At 37.1% G+C, this 15,843-nt stretch overlaps 1 protein-coding gene across 1 annotated transcript in view; it reads left to right on the top strand.

Moving 5' to 3' along the window:
- Nucleotides 1-15,843, top strand: part of NAV3 (neuron navigator 3) — a 182,246-nt gene that overhangs the window by 132,666 nt on the left and 33,737 nt on the right. Inside the window, exons 16-20 of the mRNA XM_041409852.1 lie at nucleotides 1,202-1,362; nucleotides 3,209-3,397; nucleotides 5,777-5,829; nucleotides 10,435-10,458; nucleotides 12,761-12,838. Of these exons, the coding sequence (XP_041265786.1) occupies nucleotides 1,202-1,362; nucleotides 3,209-3,397; nucleotides 5,777-5,829; nucleotides 10,435-10,458; nucleotides 12,761-12,838 (505 nt within the window). The remainder of the gene's footprint in view (nucleotides 1-1,201; nucleotides 1,363-3,208; nucleotides 3,398-5,776; nucleotides 5,830-10,434; nucleotides 10,459-12,760; nucleotides 12,839-15,843) is intronic.

A 15,843-nucleotide genomic window follows, 5' to 3' on the forward strand; every position in this document is an offset into this window, starting at 1 on the left:
GGGATCCTGAATTCTCATTTTACTGTCTTTCCAATCTGATAACCACTCAGTAACTCTGTACTTTACCACAATTATAGGCAAAGATCATAGCTGTATTTTTGAAAGGAGAAAGGAAGTAAATATTTAATAAGGACAAGATGGTTTACTGCTGTAAAATATTGCACAAAACCCCAAGCACAACACAAGAACATACATGTTCATTTAATCTTCTCTCTAAGCAGAAACACTTGTCCCTCACAAGCCTGAAGCCAGAATATCAAAAGCCCTTTCTGCTCTGCTGTTTTGGGGAACACTGATGGCTCATGACAGTAGCAAAGAAAGTGTTCATTTCTTAGCAGGATATTGTCTGAATGAAGCATGTCATTCAGATTTTCAGACATTGCTGAGAACAAATCTCTTTGTCTGCACATTTTAATGTTTAATCACTGCCAGAATTGCCCTTCTTCCAGCTCAGCCAAGGCTGGACCAGTGAGTTACCAGTTCTTCCTCTTGGCCCACAGCTTACATTGCACTTGTTTTATTGGTTTACCATAGGAAGCAGTTGATTAATTATTTGATTGCCAAACTTCTTCCTTCCAGAGAACTTGTTTCTGCTAATTGTTTATTTTTCCTGTCCCTTTCCCTCCCCTCAGGTTGGGGTAGGACACAGTAGCATTCAGAGTGGCAGACCTAGTGCATATGACCATGAGTAGCTGTCATTACCAATGCAAACTCCTTTTTCAGAGTTGTTGATCTGTTTCACTCCTGTCATCTAATCAATTGCCCACATGTTGTGTGACAGATGTCATTTTGGAAGTGGCTACTAATGTTCCTTGGCTTCTATTCTGCCCATTCCCCATCCTAACCATACAGCTTCCAAGCTTTTGCATCAGCCTGTACACTTCCTATAGCTTTGAAGTCCTTTTCTGTCAGCTCAGTTGTCTGTCTGCTATTGTTTATCATCCTGTCTCTTCAAAAGAAGGGAATGCTGTTTTGGGGAGGGGGATGAAGAGTAAGGGGGGTTCAAGTCCTGTATGTTTTCGTTGTAACCCAGTGTTAAATTGTACCTAGTTAAAATCTCTGGTGATAATCATTTGACTGGACTTGATGTTTTCCTAGGGATTTGTTCTATGTAACTGGTGAAGGGTATTTATGTGACAGCTGTTTCTTTCTAAGACATCACCTTGTCATTGTCTTGAGCATGCCAGCTGTGGTTTTTCAGATATACACCATCATCCCGGCAGACAAGTCAGGAGGAAGGCAAGGAATGGCTGCGCTCCCATTCAACTGGAGGCCTGCAAGACACTGGCAGTCAGTCCCCGCTTGTTTCTCCTTCAGCTATGTCTTCATCTGCAGCTGGAAAATATCACTTTTCCAACCTGGGTAAATGCTGTTTCACTTCACTGTTTCTCCCCCTCTGTAATAGAACCATAAAATTCAGCTGTACATATTTCTCAGTCTGCCAGACTAGGTAGTTTATTTTTAACATCGTCATCACCATATTGTTGAACCTCACTAATGAGGGGAAGCTCACAGTGTGGTTAATGAAGTGGGTCGGGGTGCCACCTATTTTGCACAGAGGAAGAAAAGAAGCAGAGATTCTTTATGACTTGACTAAAGAGATAAATTTTGAGGGAGAGCTGGAAATTAGCTTCTAGTTCAAAGCTATTCATCTTTTAGGTTTCACAGTCAGTTAGATTCTTTCCAGTGATTTTAGTGAATGTCAGAAACAAAACATTGCATTTTTCCTACACAGAGGTTTGCTTTGAGATAGTCCTTTTCAGTGTGTTTCAGTAGCTGGACCTGGCTCTAACTGCACTGGGCCAAATCCAAACCTGTCCTTGAATGCAATATAGTATTTTGGTATGTGAGTGACATTGCAGTTTTATTGGATTATGAACCAAGGTTTATCTTTGGTTCTTATGAATATTGTTTCAAATTAATCCAACACAAGTTTATTTTTATAGAATTATTTATTTTTTAAATTCTGAATAAAACCCACTTATCTCCACTGTACTTGACACATGCTTAGGTTGACAATGAGCTTTTTATGATTTAGGCCCCTAGTAAGGAATTACTAACATCCTTTGAAGAATTAAGAGTTCTATCTCTCTGTCACAGCTTATGGCATCTATAGGTTACGACCATTCAAAAAAATTTGATCAGACATACACCTGTTAGTCTTTACTACACACAGGAAAAGAAGTTGAGCTAAGCTACTTTTAAAAATGAAATTGGATCCTTGCTAAACAAGCCACTGCTTTTAATTTTCTTCCTGTAATTTTAGACACAGATTTTTCTGTATCACAGTTCTAAGCAGTGTTTTTTCACTATATTATTTTCTATCTCATTTTCTTTTTGTTCATAGTTCTTGTGAACTCATGATAGAGAGAAATAAGATCATGGGGTTTAAAATTTATTTTTTCATTGTCCTTTGCTTTATTTCAGTTTTCATAGCCCTATGGAATAATTTGCTCTCACAACACAGCTGTCCTGGTAGTTCATAACTTAGGACACATCTTGGATGATCTAAAATAAAAGTCCAAATACTGAGGCTGAATTTGGCTAGACAGTTAGCTTTTTTTCTAGGCATTGAGGTTGTGTAGTCCAGGAGAACCATAGCCAGGCTTTCCTTCACACTGGCAAAAGAGCTTTGTGAAAGCTTAAAGTAGGTTCATCAACGCTGTTCCTGATTTCAACCGTGTCTGACTTCACCTGTTTATTAGGATGAGATTCAGCTGAGGCCTTTGGACAAATATTTAACCTAGTATAGTGGTGGGTGCTCCTGAAAATCAAAGGATAAATGTCTTGTATATGCAAACAAACTTTGGCCTTAACAGCAGTCAGTAATACAGGTATATAACTATAAAATACACATAATGAATTATTAGAAGAGCTGCTTATAAAAATACTTACGACTTCTTTTTCCTTTTTAACTTTTGAATCTCCCCCATTGATTTTCTATGGGTTGCCAAAGGGTGTTCAGATACCACTAACACCAGTCTTAGTGTTACCATGTGTTTTAGAGGATCAATGTCATCCAGCTCCAGCTCCTTTCAGGCCATCTGCTCCACCTTTTAGTTGAAACTTTAAATGTAGGAATAAAAGCCTTCTATTACCTCCACAGCATGAAGTCCACCTAACCATGCTAGTCCTACATTGCAATTTTGTGCAGAAGCAAAATTCACTTAATGGAAACGTACTTCATTAATAAAGCTTTTTATTCCAGTGAGTCCAACCAACCTATCACAGTTTAACCTTCCTGGACCCAGCATGATGCGTTCAAACAGCATCCCTGCACAAGACACTTCCTTTGATCTCTATGATGACTCCCAACTGTGTGGCAGTGCTACATCCTTAGAAGAGAGACCACGAGCAATCAGTCATTCTGGTTCATTCAGGGACAGCATGGAAGAAGGTAAGACTGAATAACTACTTAGATTGGCAAACATGTCCCAAAATAGATGTCCACAGCATAGTAAAATTTTAAAGAATTTCTTCTGCACCACAGAAACTTAAATGATTTTGAGAAATTTTTATTGATCCTGTTGAGTTGGACTCACAAGCCTTTCTTATCCTGAAACATGGAAGTTTTACTTTCACCCAGTAATAAGCAATGCTGTATGTATCTCATACATATACAAAACCTCTATGAGAAATTATGAAGCAAAGGAAGCCATTCTTGGAAAATTATTATTTTTTCTTCTAAATCCAAAATGTCTGAACATACCTTGTCTACTGTGTTTCTCTGCTTTCTTAGTCCTATTTCTGTGCTTCCTTTTTTTTTTTCCCTAAACAACAGTGCTGCTTAACATCTCCTTTCTTTTGTAGTCATTTAAACTCCCCACTTTCCTACAGCCTCCTGCAGCAAACACCATGTGAATTTCTTTATTGAAAGTTTGTAATTTAAACTGACCTCACTACTTTATGCAGACTCTTACTGTCTGCTGTCTTTAAAGCTATCTGCAACATATGGGTCTTGGTGAATATTTGTTTGGTTTTGGGTTTTGCTCTTTTTTTCATCCACAGAGAACCTGACAACTCCTAATTAAATGCACTGTAACATTTTCTTCTGACTAACATTTCTGGTAAATCTGATTATTTGCAAAATTCCCATGAGTGCAAAGTCCTTAAATGCTCTAATTAAACAAAGAAGACCAGTGAAATTCCATGCAATTCATTCTGTAACATTCATTTTGTTTACTGCTAAGTGATGGCAATGTAAATCATCTTTATAATAGGCAAATTAAAAAGGTCTTGCCTTAGCCCCAAAGGTCATAGTTATGAGATAAAAGGGAGAAAAAAAAGGCCTAGATAAAACAGCAGACAAATAATGCTTCTACTTTTTTGATTCATTTTACTGTATTTTAGATGATATATCAGGCAGACATCTGGGTATGTAATACTAGCAGCAGGGTGCAGGACGACTCAAGCTGTGAGTTGTCAGCACAGAGAGGATGGCTGACTGCACAGAAGAGTATCACATAATTCAAGGACAGAGCTGACTACAGACCCTTTGCTGAGGAACAGAATTATCAAAGGAAACACTGGAGAATAATAGAGAAAACAAAGTAATTAATGCATAGAAAAATGTAGAATTTCAGTAATGGGCCACCAGTGGGTTTGATGAAAGCTGTTTCATTGGTTCTGTTTCATATCCAGCTGGAGTGGATAACTGTGATCAACCTGAGTAAATGAAAGTCAATGCAACAGCAATAAACAGTTTTCAGCAGTTTACGATCATTAGAGATTAACATGAAATGATGCTGTTAGAAGGTCAAATGTATTTTAAGATAGGAGCTCTGAGGAAGGTTAACATGAAAAAAGTGAGGTAATGCATACAGCCATGGTGTATTGAGTGCAGAATGCAGTTTAGCTCAGACATTTAAACCAGAGACTGAAAAACAAACACTGGAAGCCACTCCATTTCAATGGTCAGTGTACCACATTTCTGTAAATACAAAACTAGATTTAAAGTCCATTTGGCTAAACCAAGTATTCCTTTAATGTCTGTTTTTTGCAGACAGGTAGCTATTAAAGCAAAATACATTTTTTTTTATCAAACCCTGGCAAATTATAAATATTTTTTTAAAATTTTGTAAAACAAAAATAAAGAGGTAATGAAATTTAGAATCCTTGAAGTTATCTCTAGGTATAGCCTTCCTCAGGAGAGTCATCAGAAGCAGAAGGGGCTTTTTTTTTTTAGTTCTAGTCTTCATTTGCCATTTCCACGAGCCCCATTTCTTAAAGTGCAGTCCTGCAACATTCACTCAATTCTCTTGAGGCTGACTCCACTGAGGATTAAGGGAAATATGTCACTCCCCCTCACAGTTAACCCTTCCCATAGACTACAACTACACAGGTCAGCGTTTCTGAAGAAAGCTTGGGAGCTCACCCCACAGAATGTGAACTGTTTTCCAGAGCGTAGTCTCTTACCAAAATAATTTGCTCAGCTTAGGAGAGGTGTATAAACAGCTCGATTTCTGGTTTCTCTGAAGAGTGTATTTATCAAGTGATTTCTTCTCAAAGCAACAAAAGTGATGCTTGGTTTGCTGATAATAATACGAAATGTCATTGGCTCACTCATCTGCCCCATATACAGGAAAATGTTTTTTTCTGTGTCGGACAATCTTTCTAAATGCAGGGAAATCTATCAATAGCTATTCTATACTGATAGCTCATAATTGCTCTTTGTAGAATATTGGTTCTCATTTTAAAAATTTGTTTACTTATTGAGCTACATGGGGGAAGTTTTGTGCTTTCAGCAATATTTCATGTTATTTTCCTTTTCTTAAAGTACATGGGTCCTCATTATCACTTGTCTCCAGCACATCCTCCCTCTACTCTACGGTGAGTATTGATATTTTAGAAAAAAGTCCTGCCTGCCTCTGTTCTTTTTCATTGCTTGTGAAAATTTCAATACTTTGAGATCTAGGAGAATTAGAATTTTGCTACAATAAAGTAGGAATGTTTGTTTTCAGCTTTGTACTACTGCATACTATTTTAGAAAACATTATGTTTACCTTTTATGTGAATTGCTTATTAATGTTTAAAATCACCCAGTATACATTTTGAAAGCTAAAAAGAAGGTGAAAGTCTAAGAATGCCTCTCTTATGGGGGTCCTTTTGCTATTGTAGTTGACCATTTTGAGTCATTTTGCTTACGTTCAGCTAGTGCATAACTTAGAAAATTGTTTCTATCCTGGCCTTGTTTGAGGTAAACTTCTTGAAAACCACAAGATTGCCTTAGTGGAAGGGAGATGTAATTTGGAGTTTAATTGTCTACTGATTTTTCTTGCAAGTGGTAGCATTTAGATGTTATTTACAAAGAGAAGAGAATAACTTTCTAAAACTTTAATCTTTATTAGTTAAGTTGATTAGATGAGTAATATCTGTTTCTGTCTCTAGAAGTTATTCTGGGATTGATTTTTTTCCTGTATTTTATTGTTTGGTTTGGTTGTTTTGTTTTTTGGGGTTTTTTTTTTGTTTTTTGGTTTTTTTTTTTAAATAATCTTATTCGGGCTTTTTTATATATTTTGCATCATTTATAGCTTTGGTTGTTCTACTAACAAGGGAGTAGTTGAACATGTTTGGACGTTCCCTTGCTGATACACAGCAGTTGCTTTGCAACCTCCTCACTAACTAAACCTACATGCTGCAGTAACCCCTTTTCACAGGAGAGCAGCCCACTCACCTGCTTTCACCCCATGCATTCATGAATAGTGTGTGTCCTCTCCATATGTCCAGCTGTTGAATAGTGTCAGCTGACATTCCAGACATGGACTCCTCTACCCAGAGCCAAAGCCAGCTCTTGCCTAGGAGTACCAAGCTCCTGCAGTTCGATGCATTTGTAGCACTGGTAGCTCTGTCTCAATGCTAAACTCAAGTTAGCTTGGGAAGTATGTTGTATCCGTGCAAATGGTGCCTCTTCTAGCTCTGTTTAATCACAAAAAGGTTCTTTCAAGGGCATATCTAAAACATCAAGTACACTTGCTTTAGGTTTTTACAGGCTTTAAACTGCAAGTTGCAAACCATTCTAGTCCAGACCAGTCCTGAATTATTTGGAAGCAGGAGAGGGGAGGTGTAGAACGCCCACATGTGAGGCATGACTTACATTCAGAGTTAAGCTTCTCACTTATGTTTTGGTGGTTGAAAAAATCTTTAGAACTGTTTCCTGTCTATGAGACACAACAATCAGTTTGCATGGGAAGGTGTGTCAAACATTATAATTCAAGCTTTGATGTCAAATTATAGAAGAATGTTATGAAACTAATAGATGAGAAAAATCAAGCTCTAAAGTGACACAGGATGCTTTCAGCACCCAGTAAGTAACTCTGAAATATCTGTGTTCTGATATTGTGTAATGTGGGAAGAATTTACTAATACTTACTATTTATATAACCTTTTGTATTTCAACAGAGTATCTTGGAAATATTAACTAAACCCCATGATATTAAAGAGTGGTATTTTCCCTGCAAAATAAACTTTAAACTGTTTACCCAGGTTCATACTATAAATATCTTCTGACTGTGAATTCACATTGCAGCTGAGCCCCACTCCTTAAGCAATGGATTATGTAGGCAAGATAATGGAAACTGCAGAAAAATCTGAAAAGGGCCAGACATAAATTGGTATAAAATAATTACTAGGACTGACTTTTAGCAAAGATTTTTGATTTAAATTTCTTCTGCTTGACCCCTCTTTGAAAATGGTTCAAACTTTTCAGCAATTAGTCAAAAGATGACGCACAAGTGGAGTAGGAAACTGAAAAGTTTAACACTCAGTATCACATCAGTTGAGAGGAGAGCAAATGGGATAGCTTCACAGGGTTATCTCAATTAAATGTATTTATTAGATTTCTCAAGCATTGTCTTAAGCCTTAGTGCTAGTGTTTTCTGTGACCTGATCACTGGCGAAATTCAATCAAAGTACTACATGAAGATCAAGACCTTCATGTATAATTACCAGAGGATAGTTGAAAATCTTCAAGTTATTCTCTGAAGATTGATTCTTAGAGAATTAGAATATGAGGCTCAGAAGAGACATTTTATTATTTTCTGCCATTGAATAAGTCCAATGATGCAGACGTTCTTCCTTCACTACTCTTTTCTGTGTATATTGGCTTGCATTTGGGTTTTTAGGACTTGACTTGCATAGACTGGAAATCTAGCTCATAGAGATATGCATGTACAGAGACATCCATTTTGTTTCACAGAAAAATATACCATGTGGGCAGATGTAATAAAGTGATTCAGTTTTGGCAGTTTCAATTCATTTAGACCTGTGAGTAATTGAAAAAAAATATGATACGTTGTCTCCTGTTTCAGTCTCCTCCTGCTCAGTAGGTGAAACACTTAAATTTTCCCATATTTAGTTAATTGCCAATTTCCTGCACTGGCTCTCAGCATTAGCTACACTGACTCCCTATGCTACATTGATTGTGCTAGGCCATGCTCAGAGGAGTTCTATGTCATTTGTACCCTAATATTCTAAGACTTCAAAAAAAGAAAACTAATCCTTGCAAGGATGGGATGCATGCATATAACACAGAAGTAGAGTGAGAAAAAGAATTTTTTCCTTTTAGAGCCTATTGGAACAATGGCTGACTCCTGGGTTACCCTGGTGTAAGCATAAACTTAAGTAAAAACTATCAAGATGCATTTGGTTGTCAGATTCTATTTTTTTAAGCTGGTAGGATGCCCAAAATCCTGGTCTTTCTCATTCATTTACTTCCTTCACTGTCCACAAAATCTAACTTCTGAGAGCCACCTCTCTGAACTCGGGAAGAGGCAACACTTCCTTGTGCATTGAGGGAGTTGTGTGGTAAGGACATGTAGCAGTGCCTTCATCAGCAGGTTTGGTGCTCCAAGGACAAGGACCGTATCCCCACATGGCAGTTCTAGAAAAAAGTCACCAATCCTAATTTTTTGCTTTTGTTGTCACATAAAAAATCATCAGAGGACATTGTAATCTCAATGCCTTTGTGACCTTCCATGCACTACATATTTGATGTAACAATAATGGGAATAAAATATAATTTTTTTTTCCTGTAAGCAGATCTCTTTTTTTGTAAACGTTGATCAGAAAGTTAATGTGTCACATCTGTGATGGGAAACAAAAAATTCATTATACTAAATCATCCTCAAATAGTGATGTATCAGGTATTAGATTAGTATCAGCCAAAAGCATTTCTACGTGTGGCCAAGGCAAACATCATAGCATCACAGTCTGTTAGTGACTGCTAACACATAAGCATGTATGGAAAGAGGCATTTTCCAGAAGTCTTCTGCCCTTATGCAAGGTAAAGCAAAAAAACCATTTCTATTACAAATCTAAAATCCTAACAGCCCAAAATTGGTGCCTAATAGAGGCTCAAAGTTAGCTATACTAATCTGTAATAACACCGAACAAGATACATAGACCGATGCCAGAGAACTTTTGAAGAACCTTTACCCTGGGTTTTCTTGGTGTTTCTAATGTTATTTATAGATAGTTGCTCTACCTACATTTTCCTTCTACTGCTTACTTCTCTTCCAGATAATGTAGACTTCTTCTCTGAATGTGGGCCACTTCATACCATGGGGTGGATTGATTTCCAGTACATCAACTGATTCTTATTTCATGTTATGAAAGGGTTCCTTTCTCGTGGCATGCCATTCTTTCCCATTAGAATCCCACTGAAGCAAGATTTATCTGTCCACCAAATGTCTCCTGAATCGAACTGATCCAATGCTTAGAAACTGAATGACTTTCAAAGGTTTGCCTTGCAGTGGTTTAGTCTCTTAGCTTGTTGAAAAAGGCTTCTGAGTAAAAAGTTTCAATATATGACACAATACATTGCAATATGGAAAATACTTAAATTATTAAATAATATTAGCAAGTTTAATTGAAAACTTTAACATGCCTTGATAACCCTCAATATTTTGGTCAGTACTCTGTGTGTAAGAAATTACATTAAAATGCAATTTCCCCTCCCCTTTCCCAATGTATGTTTTACAGGTATGCTGTCAACTTCTCTTATCAGAGATTACTTATTATCATATTAGGAACATGTCTTGGTATGCAGTATAAAACAAATATAAATCCAGGAGTCCTAATAATCATTGCAGCATAAATGTTTTTTTGTGTCAGACTAAGGCCCATGCAGTGAGAGCGTAGTAAATTTTTGTTTGTATCTTAGAAATGTAGCTGCAGTTTCTGCAGTTCTGCTCCTGCTCTCCCTTTCTCCACCATTTCATTTTTTCAGTACGCTGGCAAGCTCTTTGGGATTTCAGCTGGAATGTTGCCAAGCAAGTTGAAAAGAGTTCCATTTATTGTTTTTACTGGATACCTTCCTTAAATGTTATGGATGTGTGAAGCTATTGATTTCATTTCACTGTGGCTGGCTTTTATGTTCTATTACCGCAATTATGTTGCACACTGATTCTAAGCCATTTCTTCTTCGTTTTCTTCCAGGCAGAAGAAAAGGCACATTCAGAGGTAAGAACATTTCTTCATTTTTACCCTTCTGTATTGCCTTACATTATTTTATAGTTTATTGTTTACCTGCTTTGGCTAAACTGCGTAGTTGGTAGGGAAAATACACCCTGTGTCTTTGCATCACCTTTTAAGAAATATTGGTGGAAACCTGGTGCTGCTTTTAGTGTACTAGAAGGTGTTTTCTTAGCATTGTGCTGAAGAAAGCCTCCTGGCTGTCATTCTGGAAAGATGAAAAGAATCAATGCGAACTGGGTGTTGAGTGGAGGAGTTGATAGGTCTGATTTCAGACTTAATACCACTCTGTGCAGGATCTAAGGGACTGTGCAATTCAAGGTAAGGTGCTGCCTTTCAGTAGGAAAAATACTTCAAATGATCGCTTTGAACTTCTCTCCCTCCCATTTTGAATTATATTGAATTTCTGAAACTGACCACTTTGATGGATTTCAGAGCAATGCAGATTGATTTCAGATATAAATCAAATTTGACATGGAAAATAGCTTCTTTCTCCTCACAATGTATAAGAATGGGTGACAAGCCTGGGTCAGCAGCTGGATACAATTACAGCCTTTCTCAAAATGAAGTCCTGGTTGTATTAAAAGGGCACCAAAGAGTAGCTGCAATAAAATACAGCACCAAGGGGTGCATTTCCACTTCACAGAGCTACATGCCTTCAACTCCTGCATTTATGCTGCTTCTATTTTTACTCTTCATCAAAGAAAAAGTCAACTAAAAGATATTTTGAGGAAATTGAACAAATAAACATATCCTTCCCTCCTTGCTGCAGAATATTTCAATATAATTTAGTCTAAGCTCACGTCTCTTTAAGTTAAAACAAAGGAGCTTAAGAGGCATGTTATTGCTCAGTGGTGTAAATTCCAGTTCCTTATTTTACTGCCTTTATGTAGGTCTGAATATAAAAATTAAACAACATTTATTTCCTGTGTATTTCTACATAGTGTTTTCTCAGTGTCTGGGTCTGCTTGAGATGCTCTTACAGAAGATGTTGAACAGCACTTCATGAGACCTACCTTTGTGAATTTGCAAGAAATGATGAAAGTGTAGCCTAAGCCGGAATGTCAAATAATTGCATTTAAAAATCAAAGAGAAAACTTGAAAAAATAAAAGGGTCAGTCCAGGATGGAGAACAGCTCGATAATCTGCCCCTGTTGCACTGAGCTAGTGTAAATGACTGAGCTATTTTTGAGTTACAGGAGTACAGGAACATGTTCGTGTTTCTTGTGCAGTATTTCTTGTTGGTTTTCATGGGAGTCATAAAACTAAAGTATTGCAATGGTCTTTACTAGTGACTGTAAATGTTCCCTTTCCTAGGCTGGTTTTACCCATTTTGCTTCTCTTGTCTGGAATAATTTACATTTGAATATGAAAGGCTTTTCAAAGTGAAACTCCGTGCTGTGCTTGATTTCAATACAGTGCCCAGAAGTCCCTGTAAGATCTCAAATAGGGTTAAATGAGCTCAAAATGATGTGCGAGCTTCATGTTAGGTATCTACCCCAGCTGAAATGGAAACAGATATTTTCCTAAGGATTCTGTTTTTCATTAAAAGATAAAAGAGTCTTGAGTTTATTTTTACGTCAACAAGCACATTTAAAGCTATATTTATTTTTTTTTTAAGTTGGTAAGCAGGTTTTTGAATACTATATAAGATTTAAAGAGGTTGCATGTTTGAATTTCAGGGACTGTAGGAAGCATGTGTTAGAGAAAAAAAAATACTACTTTACCTCACCTAATTTTAGACATGCATAAAGAAAAAAATTGTGTCTGAGGTAGCCATCAAAGCCTTCTTCATGTTAGGCAGCATGAGAGTACATTTTTCACATTATCTTAGTTTGATGTAGACTTTCAACATATGCTGGTTGCATCATGTCTACAGTCAGGCACAGTGAACCTGTGCACAAATGCACTCGTGTTTCAAAACCTCAGGCCACATCCAGGGCAGCTCTTCTTGATTGCACTAAGCATATGTTTCGGACTTGTGGGACTTGGTAAAAACCCATGACATTTCCCTTGCAAAAAAGGGAGTTTTTAATTACAAAGTAATTAAACATTTGCCCATGTGTGCTCCCTTAACTGGTATCCTGGCTCATACACCAGTTAAGTGCTAGAAAACAGTTGGAGCAACACTGAAATAAAACTTTTAATAATTTGTATTTCTGGATAGTTCTGAGACTAAAATCTGAAGCTAAGACATTGTAAACCTTTTGGTTGTCTCTCAAGAAAACATACAAAATAACGTCAACAAAAACATTGCTGAAATACTGACAGCAGTCTGTTGTTTCTCTAGCAAATTCAGAAACTACGGAGAGAGTTGGTTGCATCACAGGAGAAAGTTGCTACGCTTACTTCTCAACTTTCAGCAAATGTAAGTATTTTTGCTTGTGATGATAAGTAGTATCAACAAATACATTATCAATTGTTCTTACTCAACACATAGTCTTGGAGACATTTGCTGTTTATTTATTTAGGGGTTTTTTTTTAATAAGTTAATGACTTCATTGAATTTCTATATTGTCCCAGCTTCAAGAAAAACTAATCTTGTGGAAATGGAAAGTAGACAGTGGAAATGGAGAGCTTCCACACTTTGAATGTGACAGTCCTGTCCTGTTCAGGTTCACCCTTTTCTCAGAATCAATTATAAAAAATGGCCAAAAATAAGGAGACACAACCAAAGAAAAGTGTGATTTGCGTATTCTAATAGAACTCATTCGAGTTTCATTTCACAAAGACAAACCCTGCAAAATGCAGTCAGGTGTGAAGGGAAGCACAGTATACAAATGTATATAGGATTTATATGCTACAAAAGCAGTGCTGATATATAAGTAATTAAAACTGGACTATTTCACAGAGAGCTTCCAGGTGTTCCTTCCGATTGACATATATTGGTATTATGAGTTATGGAACGTGTCATCTGAAAATAATGCCAGATATAGAAAGTGAGCTACAATCCTGTCATGTTGATGTGGTTTCAGATGAAGTTACTGAACAATGTAGTATTGTAATTTTTAATGCAGTTCAGACTATAATTATCGTTACTACTGCGAGGGAAATCTGAGATGCAGTTAAAAAAATGTATCATTTTGCAGCTCAAGAAAGCACTTTCCTGATACCTTGGGCAGTCCATGGAGTGCTTTTCTTTGTAGTGTAGATACCCTGAATATTTAGATTCATAAATAACTGCTGATTTTAAATAAATTATTTCATGTTGAGAGAAAAAAATCTCTAGCTCTGTGAAGGCTGCTTGTTCATGTGTGACTTCCACACATGAAAATGTGGAAAAGCTATGCTTAGAACTTTCTTCTCTGTTCAGATGACTGCAGAGCACCTGTGGGTATTTGTACGTCTGTAGCAGTGTAGGTTGCCAGACTCCTCTGAGTACTGGGAATGAACTAGTGAATCAGATGATGTGGGACATTGCCATGTTTGTAAATTCAACATCTGGATTCTGGGTTGGGTTTTTCATTTGCGAATGTATAGCTAGAATAGCCAGCATATCTATATTGGGTATGGGGTTCCTTTGTTCACATGTTTTAGACTGACCTTCATTACCAGTTTGGGCAGTTCTTCATTCACCTATCCTGAAAGCAACAAACTAAAGCCCACACTGAGAGGAGAGAAGAGCTAAAATAGCATGCTTTGGGTAGGTGTGTTTGCTAGTGAGTCTGTTCTCTGCAGGGCCCTTTTCTTTCCACAAGAAATGCAGAGGTACAGCAGCTCTACTTGGAAGTGGGGAGAACAGGAAGGTGATCCCTGGCTGGGCTTGTGACACAGCACAATCACAGACATGCCCACATCTACTCTGAGTGCCCTGGAGTTATCTAGACGAGTTATCTTAATTCCAGCAAGCCCCTGGTTTAGTGAAAGATGTGTCTGCCCACAGTCAGAAGTTGGACTAGATGATCATTAAAGGTCCCTCTCAAACCAAACCTTTTCATGATTCTAAATAGAGGTGTCATATCAGTCAAACTAAACTGTTTGCCTTTGGTGGGCTTGTGCTCAGTGCCTGTTCCAGATGATGACTCAGGCCCCTGGTACCACTCCTCTCTTTACTCTGCAGGTAGAAAAACAGTTTTCCCTTCCCTCCTTCCACTGGCTCAGAACAGAAAAGACCAGCATTTTTTTCTAACTGCTGTGTTGAAAGGGAGAGATGAAAGATTATTCAGTCACTTTTCAGTCAGCCCAGAAATGCTGTAGTCTATAATACGGCAACAAGTGCAATAATGTCAGAGCATTCTCCGTGCTATAGTTAGATTTGATCCATAATTCAAAGAAACTGAATCAAGTTAAAAATAGGTATTTTGTCTTGGTTTTTACTCAAACTAAATCAGCTGCATGGGTAAGAAATAAATTTGGGTCGATCTGTATAAATCAGACTGGATTGTTGGGAATCTGTTCCTATATGCTGTCTCTGGGCTTCTGAACAGCTAGCAAGAAGGTTGTTCTATGGATCTAACTGTAAGGACAACATTTTCAATAGGATGGCTAACAATATATGCATAGACATCTGGTTTTCCTATCCAGAAGTACCACATTTGGTTAATTTAATCATGTTCTTTTGACTGTTACACACCTTCTAATCAATCTCCATGGCTATATTCTTTAAACTCTAAACCTATAAGAAACCCTAAGGCTGATCCCTTTTGCACATGCATTTTTAAGTGATACAAGAGAAATCTTTCCTCTTGCCAAATTCCCAATATGTAGAAATTCCTTCAAAATTAAATTTTTCAGGAGCACGAAATATAGAGGCTTCAAAATCCCTAGGCATGAACAAAATTATATTCACAATGAATACCATCTTTAAAGAAAAGTAGAGATTACTATATGTCGGGAGTAAATATTTTTGGCAGGATGTTCTCATGAGATACATACTTTACAAAACCAAAAATTTGAGAAATATTTCACAATAAACCTGGTCTTGAGTTAATTTTCTGGTACAGACCTTGTAAAGTATTAAAACACTTCCACAAGAATCCAAACAATCAAAATAGACTGTTTAAATGTTTTAGCACTCGTTCTGTCAGTCCTTTGAGCACTTTATGAGAAGAAATTCTACAAAGTATCTCTTGAACATCAGAAATAAAATCCAGGTGGAAAGCGGAGTGTATATTCAACTATTTAGTTGTGATAGAAGCAATGAAATGTAGTTATTTACAGAATTGATGTATAAATGCCAGATATTAAGTACTTTTCATAAAAATTCTGAGAGATATTAACAAACACTTGATTTAACTTGGCAAACTTATAGAAGACCTAGAGGGCTTTCTATATTTCATGACCTTGTACTGCCTTATCAATGCGTTCCTTTTGTGTATTCATTTATCATCTATTTTATAGTCTAAGAGACATATTTCACCAGTCACTGCCTTT

The sequence above is a fragment of the Onychostruthus taczanowskii genome, unplaced genomic scaffold (genome assembly GCF_017590055.1).
Source record: "Onychostruthus taczanowskii isolate IOZ18803 unplaced genomic scaffold, ASM1759005v1 scaffold31, whole genome shotgun sequence".
NCBI classification, from domain to species: domain Eukaryota; kingdom Metazoa; phylum Chordata; class Aves; order Passeriformes; family Passeridae; genus Onychostruthus; species Onychostruthus taczanowskii.